General features: G+C 37.5%; 1 protein-coding gene and 1 pseudogene across 1 annotated transcript; both read left to right on the forward strand.

Annotated features, from left to right (window-relative positions):
- The first annotated feature begins 1,098 nt into the window (after positions 1–1,098).
- Positions 1,099–2,802, forward strand: LOC120151312 (protein trichome birefringence-like 36). The gene is made up of 5 exons (XM_039163823.1): positions 1,099–1,453; positions 1,554–1,725; positions 1,806–1,987; positions 2,113–2,271; positions 2,350–2,802. Exons 1-5 carry the CDS (start codon positions 1,137–1,139, stop codon positions 2,645–2,647), a joined length of 1,128 nt encoding a protein of 375 aa, XP_039019754.1. The 5' UTR covers positions 1,099–1,136; the 3' UTR covers positions 2,648–2,802.
- Positions 2,803–4,677: 1,875 nt separating this feature from the next.
- Positions 4,678–7,527, forward strand: LOC120151323 (annotated as a pseudogene).
- The last annotated feature ends 6,230 nt before the right edge of the window (positions 7,528–13,757 follow it).

The following is a 13,757-nucleotide window of genomic DNA, read 5'->3' on the forward strand; positions in this document are numbered from 1 at the left end:
ATGCAATTCGTGTTATTTTAAGTGACAATTTACTTTATTTTATTTTAATGTAAATTCCAATTTTGTTAATTTATATATGATTCATTTTTAGTTAATCAATTTATGTAAATGTCATTTTTTTTATTTATATTCGATTTGCATTTTTAATATAAATGAGGAGGGAATATTCTTTAATTGATAAGAAATATTCGAGTTAGTTTTCCCGACGGAGGATTGCTAATATCAATGTTTCTTTTCAAGTTAAAGAATTTTCCCTAATAATTATTTGAAGAAAATTAATATTCAATAAATGGATCATAATTTAATTTTATATTCGATTCATACTTTCCATCATTTACGACAATGTGTAAGCGACACAGTACCATTTTTGGGCGCTGTGGGGGTGCTTACCCTTCCCCACACGTAACCGACTCCCGAACCCGTCAAATTTGATTTCTGGTAAATGTAGACCATTTTTGTCTAAAAAATGATTTTTCTTAAATTTCTTTTAAAAAGACGTTTTTAGGTATTCGACCTACCTAACCCAAAGGTCGATGGCGACTCTATTCAATTTAATCCAAATTAATCCAAAATACTCAATTTTTCAAAATAAAATTCATAATCGTTTTAAAAATAATATTTAATTGTTTTAAAAAAAATGGTTATGACAGATAAAACTAAAAGATTTTTTTTATTGTTTTAGAAAATGATAGGAAGAAAATGATAGGAAGAAAATAAAGGAGTAAAACTTATGGGTAAGTGGCTAAAAAACAAAGAAAAAATCACAGATAAGCAAATAGCATGAAAGTTATATGTAGGTTAGCATTTAAGGAGGAAATCTACATTCGATCTTTGAAGATGACATTGTTAAAAGGAATGTTTCAACACAGACTTTTACAATTATATCTCAGTTTCATTTAACAGCCATGTTAAATTGAATTACCAAATAGCCTGTAGGAAGGAGAAGAAATGGCAATGTGTGAAAAGACAACACTTCTACTTTCCATGAACATGTCGTGGTCCACACACAATTACCGCCATTCATGCCTCAATGAAAGAAAAAAAGAAAGCAATGGTTGACAACTTTAAGAGCGCTTGTTTTCTGCTGTAAATCCTACACTTCCAAAAGACTGAAACCCTCCTCCATTTGCCCTTCAATGGCTAAGTATCGGAGGCCAAACCCACATTTCACCTTCCTCTTCCTCACCTTGTTTGCTTATTGCTTCTTTCAGGGCAAGTCATCGTCTTGGCTCAACACCGAAGCCAATGAAGTTGTAATGGTGCAAAGCAGGCGTCAGGATTGGCCTAAGAGATGTGATTTCTCAGTTGGTAAATGGATTTATGATCAATCGTACCCTTTGTATGACTCCAACTGCCCATATCTTAGTACTGCAGTCACCTGTCAAAGAAATGGAAGACCAGATTCTGGCTACGAGAAGTGGAAATGGAAGCCGAATGGTTGTTCTCTTCCAAGGTACCTACTTCCAATATAATATCGTTTGCAGATGCCGGGATTCGAATCCCGATCCTCTAAATTCTATCTTTGATTTCTTGAGCTGATATTATGGTTTCAGGTTTGATGCACTGAAATTTCTTGGGAAGATGAGAAGGAAAAGGATAATGCTGGTGGGTGATTCTATTATGAGGAACCAATGGGAGAGTCTGGTCTGCCTGGTGCAAGGAGTTATACCAACAGGACATAAGAAGGTGACCTACAATGGTCCTTCAATGGCCTTCCATGCCTTGGTAAGAGGGATATATGAATGGAAAAAAAGAACCCTTTTCTTTGTGAATGCTACTCAAGCAAATGGATTGATTTATTACAGGATTTCGAGACATCGATCGAGTTTTCTTGGGCTCCTTTGCTTGTGGAGCTGAGCAAAGGAGCTGACAACAAGAGGGTCTTGCATTTGGATCTGATTGAGGAGAATGCAAGATATTGGAGAGGTGTTGATGTTCTAGTGTTTGACTCGGCACACTGGTGGACTCATTCTGATCAATGGAGTTCGTAAGTATATTCATATCGAACACATAACTGTATTCAACTCTCGTATCTAAGTTCGAGTAACATAAATACCGAGTACTCGGAGCAGTAACTGATGACAAAATTGTCTTCCAACAACACATATACAGGTGGGACTATTACATGGAGGGAAAATCTCTCTATAAAACCATGAATCCAAATATTGCATACCAGAAAGGACTCACAACATGGGCAAAATGGGTCGAATTGAATCTGGATCCTCGAAAATCCAGAGTAATTTTCAGAACAATGTCGCCTAGGCATAACAGGTACTTTATGTTCCTTTATATCTCCATGCCTTCTTAAACAAAGCTGATTTTTTTTCTTATATTTTTTGTTCATTGCAGAGAAAATGGGTGGAAATGCTATAACCAGAAAACCCCCCTTAAAATTTTCAGCCACCCTCATGTTCCTGATCAAGTTGTAGTACTTAAAGGGGTATTAAGAAGAATGGGATTTCCAGTACATCTACATGACATTACGACGATGTCAGCTTTTCGAAGAGACGCGCATCCTTCTGTTTATAGAAGGGCGTTGAACCAAGCACAGAGGCAGCACGCAAGGGAGTTTTCGTCCGACTGTAGCCATTGGTGCCTCCCTGGGGTGCCTGATATTTGGAATGAGATGTTGAGTGCAATGCTCTAAGAAAGTCACCAATGGTGAATTTGTTTTAACTGTTTCTTCCAAAAATGTAGTCTTTGCACTCTCTTCAGGGTTTTTGTATGAAAATGTTAAGAGAGAGTGTCTGTGTATATGTTTGGCACGCTCAATTCAGTAAATCATCCGTTTATTTGTGTGTTGATCGAGTGTTCATGTTACTTGAGGAAATGTTCTGCAGTCTTTTACTTCGTTTTTTTTCACCCTGCTTACAGTAGTACGTGTTTCTACTGGAACATAAAACTGCCCAGTACTATATGTGAAGTGCCAAGGAAGGTTCCATAGTTGTAATCTATTTGATTTGATTTTTTTAATTTTCGTGCAACACTTGTATTAGACATGCGCGACAAATGGTTACTTTCTTGTAACCATTTCACATAAAACAATTAACTGACCAGACAAAATGTATATGCAACGGTCAGAAGTAACACATTTTTATTAGTCAAAAGTAGAGTAGTCGTTAACAACCATCAACAGTATCTCACAAATGGTACTATTGTTAATGTTAATGTTAACATTTGCTGAGTGTTAGAGCCAAAGTTAATGTTAATACATCAGACGTACTCGTTAACAACCATATTTTCAGCAGGTCAAGTGGATTCAACGTGCAGGGACATACAACATAATCACAGCACAGACCAAACCTCCAAAATTTGAAACATTTCACATCATTTAGTTTGTGTAACCAACCTTTAGTTTCATATGGGATGCAGGTCGCCTAAGTGTGTGTGAAGTCCCGAGAAACATCCCAGAATGCGTTGTGCAACATGAACCTATAAATCTAGAGAGGAAAAAAAAATAGTTTTGATATCCTGAGCTCCCATAGGAATTGGTACAAGAACCAACGAATTTGGTTTATAGGGTACATTTTCAAGTATTAATAGCTATCAATATCGGTTTCCGGCCTTCTATGGTAATAACGCAGGCAATTCACCAGCACCTGCAAGATATGCAGTTAAAATTTAAGAGCAAGGGAATCACACAAATCCAGTAGAAGTTTGACAAGAAACATTATTTATTGGCCTTATTTTTCAAAATGAATAGATTCATTCGAAAAGTAAAGAACATTTGATACTTAGGCAACTGAGAAAAAGCAATTTGACAGTTTAAACAGAATAAATTGACAACCTATTGACAGTTATAATGATCTTAAGTCAAGCATCAGCTACCCTATAGTCGGGTATTTGTACCCTAAGCAAAATCACCGGACAACGACTGTTTCCTCACTGATCGTGATTTTTTGTTTATATTAAAAGGAGTGATCTGTTCACAGCACGACATCAATTTGTTCATCAACATAGGCAAAGGTGTTTGTCTGAATATTTTGAGAGGCCATCTCTTTTGAGAGAACTAGAGCAATTTGCAGCATGCTTTCAGACGAGCTTCAGATGTATAAACGCCTAGCTCAAGACCCTCGTTTCTCAATTTTGGAAAATAATGCAAGGCTTTTCCGGTGTCACTCAATGAAAGCGTAGCCATGCATGATGGTTGTGTATGTATGCTCATTTGAAGTTACGCCAGCCACTGTCATCTCACCAAATATTTCAACTTTATCCATCTGCGAAAATTAATATTATTATCATAACATAATAGAGGAAAAGAAAGCAAAAAGAACATCACATTTCCCAATTCCCTCCAAACTTCAAACAGACAGACAGTCCACTCTTCTTTTCCTTTTTCCCAGCTTCTCTAATTATTCCATTTTACTATTTTTTATGAAGACAAATAGAGTGTTTATTCCGTTCTTTGTTCTAAATAAAGTGTTTTAAAATCATACAAAAATAAAAATAAAAATTACCATTAAAGCTACCAACTTTTAATTTATGGACAAAACTTTATATACTAAAAATAAAAGAGAAGGCAAAGTTAAATCACATGCAAACCACTTTCCCATACAAAAGACCAAAATTTTGCCTCACTAACAAGAAAAGCATAAACCCCAACTTCCACTTGTATATATAAAGCTCGATGGCTGCTGCCTTCGTTTGGTAGCTGATAATCGATCAAATTCTTTGCTTTTCTTGTTATGTAGATGAAACCCACCGAGGTTGAAGCTCTAAGTGTTTGATTTTCATTTCTTGATTCCCAGTGTTTCAGAGTAGTTTGTGTTTAGATTTGTTGTTTAAAACAGTAGAAAAAATATGAGAGCTGGAGTTTGCACCGTGCAGCAAGCTTTAACAGCTGAGGCTGCTAGCATGGTGAAGCAAGCACTCGGCCTCGCTCGACGGCGAGGCCATGCGCAGGTGACTCCGCTTCATGTCGCGAGCGCCATGCTCGCGACGACGACCGGTCTTCTTCGAAGAGCTTGTCTTCAATCTCATTCCCATCCACTTCAGTTTAGAGCTTTAGAGCTTTGCTTCAATGTCGCACTCAACCGTCTGCCTGCATCGACTTCTAGCCCTTTATTAGGCCCTCATCACCATCATCCTTCCCTCTCCAATGCCTTGGTGGCCGCGTTTAAGCGCGCTCAGGCACACCAACGCCGAGGCTCTATCGAGAACCAACAGCAACCTATTTTAGCTCTCAAAATAGAGTTAGAACATCTCATAATCTCCATCTTGGATGATCCGAGTGTTAGTAGGGTTATGAGGGAAGCCGGTTTCTCTAGCACTCAAGTTAAAGTTAAAGTAGAGCAAACAGTTTCCATGGAGATCTCTTCCCAAACTCCCTCCCCAAAGGAAAACAACCCCAACCCACAACCTCTCGGTGCTAACCCGAACGCTCAGACTCATTTCGAGTTCGGATTTTCATCGAGCAAACTGCTAGACCGAGTTAGGAACGACAGAGATGTGACCAATGTTTTGAGCACGATGATGAATAGGAAGGGAAACACCACCATCATAGGAGTCAGTCGCCGTTGCTGAGAGTGTCGTTAGAGGAGTGATGGATAAGTTGGAGAAAATGCAAGTCTCTGGGGATTTAAGATACCTTCAGTTAATCAGTTTTCCACTGTTTTCAATCAAAAATCTTGGTAAAGATGAAGTGGAGCAGAAGCTTTTAGAGCTTAATTGCCTTGTAAAAAGATATATGGGAAAAGGGGTTGTCTTGTACGTAGGTGATCTCAAATGGATTTCAGAGTTTTGGTCAAACTATGGTGATCAAGGAAGGAACCACTATTGCCCAGTGGAGCATATAGTCATGGAACTCAAAGATTAGTGAGTGGGAAATTGTTTCTCATGGGAATTGCAACTTTTAAAACTTACATGAAGTGCAAATTAGGCCATCCTTCTCTTGAATCAATTTGGGAGCTTTATCCTCTTACAATTTCAGCTGACAGCTTAAGCCTCAGTCTTAATCTTGAAAGGTAAATTATTTGATTTATTTTCTCGAGAAATAAAAAGGGTTGTTTGTTTTACTTATGGCTAATTATGCTAATCATTTTCTTTTCCATTTTTTGCTTTATTCCAGCTGTGATTCTCGGTCTCAGTATAGAGCAAAGGAATCTATAGATTCGATTACTTGGTCAGTGGATGAAGCTGAAGTAAATAAGAATCAAAGTTCCTTCACTGATAGATTGTTCAACTTTGACAATGTTGTCTCTTCCAGTTCAAGTTTGCCTTCATGGCTGCAAAGCTACAAGGAAGAAACCAGAACAAATCCTTCCCATGATAATAAGGTATTTATCCTTCTCCTTTGAACTCAAGTTTGCAGAATTAAGCGTTGAAACAAGTTAAAATTCACATTTTCTTTTACTTTTTTATTTCACAGGAAGCTCTTAATCTAAGCTGGCCAGTCATTTTTGAATCCAAGAAGTCGCCTAAAGAGTTCCAGTTTTGGATATCTAAAAATGACCCCAAACCGGAACTCCTCTCGAATCCGAACTCTAGCCCGAATTCGGCTTCTTCGAGTGAGGCGATCGAGGGGGATATCGACGGATATAACGCGTTCAAGGCTCTTAATGCTGAAAACATGAACATTTTATTAAATGCTTTGGAGAAACAGGTTCCATGGCAGAAGAATGTGATTCCTGAAATCGTTAACACCATCCTAGAATGCAGGTCGGGGATGAGAGAAGGCAAAATCTGGTTAAACCAAAGAGAGCTCAAAGAAGAAACTTGGCTGTTCTTCTTAGGATCCGATAACGAAGCCAAGCAGAGGATTAGTAGGGAGTTAGCAAGGCTCGTGTTCGGTTCCCAAACCAGCTTTGTCTCCATAAGCCCGAGCGATTTCGGATCGAAAAGGGCCGATCCGAACCAGCATAACAAGAGGAAGAGATCAGATGAGTCAGGCAACGGTGATCATGTTCTTAGTAGATTGGCCGAGGCGTTGAACGAGAACCCTCACAGGTTTTCTTCGTGAAGACATGGAGCCGTTAATTACGGTTGTCTGAAAAGGATGAAGCATGCAATTGAAACCGGAAATGTGACAGTTCCTGATGGTGTTACGGTTCCTGCAATGGATGCCATTGTCATTTTCAGCTGCGAAAGCTTCAGTTCGATGTCGAGGGCTTGTTCTTCGAGGAGAAGGCCGAAAGGCAGCGACACAGAAGTGATGAAAGAATCAGAAACAGAGCAGGACAAAAGCCAATCTGTTTCTCTGGATTTAAACATTGCCATTGGAGATAACAGTGAGGAAAGTGAGAGTGAAATTGGGATACTGAAATGTGTTGATAACCAAATCGTTTTTAAAGAAGAGTAACAGCGGTGGAAGAAGATGGTGATGGAGGAGGCAACTATTTCTTTCTTTTTTTTTACTTTGATTTTTGTTTCTCTAACGTTGTGTGTGGTATATCTGTTTGGAGGGATAGAAAGAAAGAACGAAAATAACATGGTTTACAGTGAAATTGTGGTTGAGGAATGACAGATTTAGCAGTGTACAACTCATAATATTATCACGGTATAAATCCCACATTAGTTGTGTATAAGGAGGAGGGGAAATTCTTTTGTTATAAATAGAACCCTCCTCCTCCTTAATTTAGCATCCCACAAATATAAGCGTTTTTTCACTATTAAAGGCTATTTGTATTCTTTCTATCTTTGTAATATTTTCTCTATTAGTGAAATATTATTTTAGTAGTGTTCGAGGAGGTATGCATAATTTTGGCATAATCTCGTTAAATTTTGTTGTTCTCTTTATGTTTAATTAATAGCTATTATCGGTTATAGTTGTTAATTATTGTCCTATTAAAATTACTTGTGTTGGTAGTTTTGTCTAAGGGAAGTGGATTTTAAGAGGAACCATTGTGACTCCTCCTCTTTCTTGGGAATCTACCTTGAGTGATTTTTAGTACAATCGTTTTCACACTAGTCACCTAGATAATAGTTTCAAGGTAAATTTGTTATTATTGGTGGAAATTAACCTAAATTCCACAACAATTAGTATCAGAGCTCTTGGTTTATTTTAGTATGCTCTGTGGTTGCGGCTTAGGTTGATCTTCCACATCAGAAAAAATATCCTTGGGGTAATTGACATTCCACATTGACAGCTATTAAATAGAATTTGTAGCAAAAATGGCAGACGACACAAAAAAAATCCGTAAGAAATGCTTTAACAAATGTTAGATTTGCAGTGAAGATTTTTTATGGCACCGGTCATTTCAGCATGTGGAAAAATGAGGTTCTAGGTGCCCTATTTCAGCAGAGTCTAGGCATTGCTATTGAAGGAGAGAAACCAGATGATGTTGAGGAGAAAGAATGAAATATGATCAATAGATTGACATGTGGTACTATTTGATCGTGCTTTCTAGAGAGCAAAAGTATGCATTTTCTGATGAAACTTCTGCAAGTAAATTGTGGAAGGCACTGGAGGAGAAATTTTTGAAGAAAAGCGGTCAGAACAAGCTCTACATAAAAAAGAGATTGTTTCGCTTCAACTATGTATCAGGTACCACTATGAATGATCACATTACTAGCTTTAATCAGCTGGTGACTGATCTGATGAATATGGACGTGACTTTTGAAGACGAAGATCTGGCTCTGATGTTAATGGGATCACTTCCAGATGAGTTTGAGTATCTTGAAACTACTCTACTTCATGGGAATGTTGATGTGTCTCTCAGGGAAGTAACTGATGCCTTGTATAGTTATGAATTGAGAAAGAAAGACAAACAAGAAAATACAAGAAAGAATGGTTCTTTGATGAATGTGCATTTTGTCGAGAAAAAGGGCACTGGAAGAAAGAATATCCCAAGCTAAAGAATAAAGGCAAACCTGAAAAGGGAAAGAATGTCTCAGAATCAAATGTGGTCGAGTATGATGATACAGATTCAGATTTCGCATTCGCTGCTACGCCATCAACCAGCTGTTTCAGTTTATGGCTATTAAATTCAGCTTGTAGCCATCATATGACCCCCAATAGAGAATGGTTCTTTGATTTTAAAGAACTAAAAGGTGGAATTGTCTACACAGCAAATAATTCCCCTCTTGACACACTTGGGATTGGTTCAATTCGCTTGAGAAATCAGGATGGATCAATCAGAACCTTAACATGTGTCCATTATGTACTAGATTTAATGAGAAATCTCATCTCTGTGGGAACCTTAGAGTCAAAAGGTTTAGAAGTGAGGGCAAAAGATGGGATTATGAGGATTATCTCTGGTGCACTGGTGATAATGAAGGGAATATGGAAAAGAAACATGTGTATACTTTTTTGGGTAGTACAATTGTTGGGACATCAGCAGTGGCAGCTTCTACTGATGAACAGGAGTCAGAAGCAACCAGGTTATGGCATATGCGCTTGGGGCATGTTGGTGAAAAATCCTTGAAATTGCTGATAGATCAAGGATTATTGAAGGGTGCTCGGGCTTGCAAACTAGCTTTTTGTGAGCATTGCATCAAAGGGAAGAAGACGAGGGTGAAATTTAGAACATCAATCCATGATACTAGAGGTATTTTGGATTATGTTCATTCAGATGTATGGGGGCCTTCCAAGACAACTTCATTGGGAGGAACACACTATTATGTCACATTTGTTGATGATTTTTCCCGGAGAGTTTGGGTGTATACAATGAAGACAAAGGATGAGGTGCTAGGATTTTTCCTTAAATGGAAAAATATGGTGGGGACTCAAACAGGCAGAAAAATCAAACGTCTTCGTACAGACAATGATGGAGAGTACAAAAATGATCAATTTCTGAAAGTCTGTGAAGAAGAAGGTATTGTCAGGCATTTCACTGTCAGATCTACACCACAACAGAATGGGGTGGCAGAGCGTATGAATCGGACATTAATGGAGAAGGTTCGGTGTATGTTGTCTAATGCTAGGTTAGGCAAAGAATTTTGGCCTGAGGCTTTGGTCTATGCTTGTCACCTTGTCAACCGCTTACCATCGACTACTATTGGTGGTAAAACACCATTAGAGAAATGGTTTGGAGAATCTGCTACAGATTATGATTCCTTACATGTGTTTGGTTCCACTGCATACTACCATATTAAGGAGTCAAAGCTGGATCCAAGAGCAAAGAAGGCGATCTTTATGGGGATCACCTCTGGTGTGAAAGACTATCGTCTTTGGTGTCCAGAAACAAAGAAAATAATCTTCAACAGAGATGTTACCTTTGATGAATCTACCATGTTGAGAAAGGTGACTTCAGAAAAATTGGAGCAGACAGATGGAACTCCCAAACAGGTGGAGTTTGAAGGAAGCAGAATTGACCCAGCCAGTAAAGAAACTGATGTTGACTCTCCTATGGTAGAAGAAGAGTCAGATGAAGAAGAGGTTCAGACCCAAGAACCTCCACAGCAACATGAATCAATTGCACTCAAAAAGGGAAAGAGGACCATTAGACAACCTGCTTGTTTTGCTGATATGGTATATTTTTCATCACCAATTGCAATTGATGACGTTTCTGCCAATTTTAATGAAGTAGTCCAAAGTTCAGAACATACAAAGTGGAGGATCGCCATGAATGAAGAAATATAATCCCTTCAAAAGAATCAGACGTGGAAACTAGCTAGTCTTCCGAAGGGAAAAAAGGCAATTGGGTGCAAGTGGGTATATGCAAAGACAGATGTATTTCCTAACAAGAATAACATCCGCTACAAAGCAAGATTGGTGGCTAAAGGCTACGCTCAAACGGAGGGGGTTGATTATAATGAAGTATTTTCTCCAGTTGTAAAACATTCTTCCATCAGAATTTTGTTGGCTTTGGTAGCACAGTTGGATTTGGAACTAGTTCAGATGGATGTAAAAACTGCATTTTTACATGGAGACTTGGATGAGGAAATCTACATGACTCAGCCAGATGGATTCAAAGTTGCTGAAAAAGAAGAGATGGTGTGCAAATTAGAAAAATCGTTGTACGAATTGAAGCAATCTCCAAGGCAGTGGTACAAGCGATTTGACAAGTTTATGATAGGGCAGAAGTACACAAGAAGCAAATATGATCATTGTGTGTATTTACGCAAGCTACAAGACGGATCCTATATATATTTTCTTCTTTATGTTGATGATATGCTGATAGCTTCCAGGAGTTAGACAGAAATTGCAAAACTAAATACTCAATTGAACAGGGAGTTTGAGATGAAGGATCTTGGTGAAGCGAAGAAGATTCTAGGCATGAAGATATCAAGGGATAAGAAATTGGGGAGGCTTTGTTTGTCTCAGAAAGAATATCTAAGGAAGGTACTAAAACATTTTGGCATGAATGAGAAGTCAAAACCAGTTAGTACACCTCTTGCTCCTCATTTCAAGCTTGGTGCATCCATGTCACCTAAGGATGATGCAGAACGGGAATACATGTCAAAGGTTCCGTATGCAAGTGCTGTTGGTAGCTTGATGTATGCAATGGTGTTTACAAGACCTGATATTTCGCAGGCAGTTGGGGTTGTGAACAGGTATATGCATGATCCTGGAAAGGAGCATTGACAAGCTGTGAAATGGATTCTGCGGTATATTCTGAACACCGTAGATGTTGGTTTGGTCTTTCAGCAGGACAAACAAGATGGTCAGTGTGTAGTTGGGTATTGTGATTCAGACTATGCAGGTGATTTGGACAAGCGTCGATCACCTACTGGTTATGTGTTTACATTTACAAAGGCACCAGTCAGTTGGGAGTCCACCTTACAGTCAACAGTGGCTTTGTCTACTATAGAGGCTGAGTATATGGCAGTTACAGAGGCTGTGAAGGAGGCAATTTGGCTTCATGGGTTTCTTGGTGAATTGGGAATGGAACAGAAGCACATCAAAGTGCATTGTGACAGTCAGAGTGCTATTCATTTAGCAAAGAACCAGGTTTACCATGCAAGGACGAAGCACATCGATGTTCGATGTCACTTTGTACGAGAGATTCTAGAAGAAGGTGGAGTCATAATCCAGAAGATTCGGACCATTGAGAATCCTGTTGATATGTTGACAAAAGTGGTAACTGCGGTCAAGTTTAAACATTGTTTAGACTTGGTCAATATTGTTACAAATTGAAAGATGAATTTGCAAACAATACTGAAGATTGAATTTTTGAGAGATGTGTGTAGAATTTGCCAAGGTGGAGATTTGTTGGTTTTTTGGCAAAATCCCACATTGGTTGTGTATAAGGAGGAGGGAAAATTCTTTTGTTATAAATAGAGTCCTCCTCCTCCTTAGTTTAACATCCCACAAATATACGCATTCTTCACTATTAAATGTTATTTGTACTCTTTCTCTCTTTGTAATATTTCCTCTATTAGTGAAATATTATTTTAGTAGTGTTCGAGGAGGTATGCATAATTTTGGTCTAACCTCGTTAAATTTTGGTGTTCTCTTTATGTCTATTTAATAGCTATTGTCGGGTATAGTTGTTATTAATTATTGTCCTATTAAAATTACTTGTCTTGGTAGTTCTGTCTAAGGAAAATGGATTTTAAGAGGGACCATTGTGACCCCTCCTGTTTCTTGGGAATCTACATTGGGGTGATTTTTAGTACAATCGTTTTCACACTAGTCACCTAGATAATAGTTTCAAGGTGAATTTATTATTATTGGTGGAAATTAACTCGAATTCCACAACATATGCATCTTTGATCCTGTTGTTAATATACGTATGTATGAATGATAGAGATTGTTGCATTCTGATCTCTCATATTTTCCTCGTTGTTAAGATCATTATTTGATGCAGCTACTTATCCACTTCAACCAACCCGCTGGTGTGAAAGATTGATGCCGTGAGAGCTATGCAAAGCAGCGATCATACTTTAAAATAAAAGCAGCATATTCTCCCATAAATTAATAGATAAATAAATAAAGATCACTTCTTTTCATGAGTGCATAGTTGATTTAACTTTTCTTTCTTTTTCTTCTTTGGTTTCAGTTAAGTATTTACAGCATAACACTCCCAGCATGGACGGGACGATCAAAATCCAGAAGAAATATATAAAAAAAGAAACATCTAAATCTTCAGACCAAAAGGATGTTGCCACTTTAGCATCACCAAAAGGAACTTCAACTTTACAACTTCAATTACCATACTTGGGGAATATTTGTTGCTTTTTAACTCGAAAGTCCACTGCTTGTACTTTTGCTTCATACAAGAGACCTAACGATTTAAAGAATAGGCTGTATGAATATATTTAAAATCATTTAATTAATGAGATTTGTATGCAAAAACAATCCAGGAGTTTATATCCAAAATTTCATCAGACTTTACATGTATAACATATATTTAATCCTCATTTTAAGATGTTTTAAAACGATGATAAATATAATAATATTTACTTTTAAAATCTTGCAAATAATTTGATGATAATTATTATTCTCTTAGTTATATTCATGGTGAAACATAAAAGGGAATAAAAAGCAACGAAGCCTGATGAAGTAAAACATAACAAGCAAAGTATCCTAATCTAAAAGCAAAAGGGAAAGAATAAAAAAAATAAAAAGAATCTGCATTTGAACTAAAGACTATCCTGTCTATTTAAAGAATAAATAAAAAGAAAACATAAATACTTATCATTGTTTTTTAAAATTATTTTCTTCGCATGTAGTATACGTTGTTTATATTTATATTTTTTTAAATATAATATAACGTTTTCATGTATTTAAGGCTTAGGTTTGAGTTCGAGCATTAATCGAATTCGAATTTAAGTTTTTTCGAGTTCGAGTCGAACTTTAATTTTTGATTTTGAGTTTAAGTCGAACTTGACAATTTCAAGCTCACAAACTTTTGAGTCGAACCAGACTCAGTTTT

Source organism: Hibiscus syriacus, unplaced genomic scaffold, assembly GCF_006381635.1.
Source record: "Hibiscus syriacus cultivar Baekdansim isolate YM2019G1 unplaced genomic scaffold, ASM638163v2 tig00111053_pilon, whole genome shotgun sequence".
Classification (NCBI taxonomy): domain Eukaryota; kingdom Viridiplantae; phylum Streptophyta; class Magnoliopsida; order Malvales; family Malvaceae; genus Hibiscus; species Hibiscus syriacus.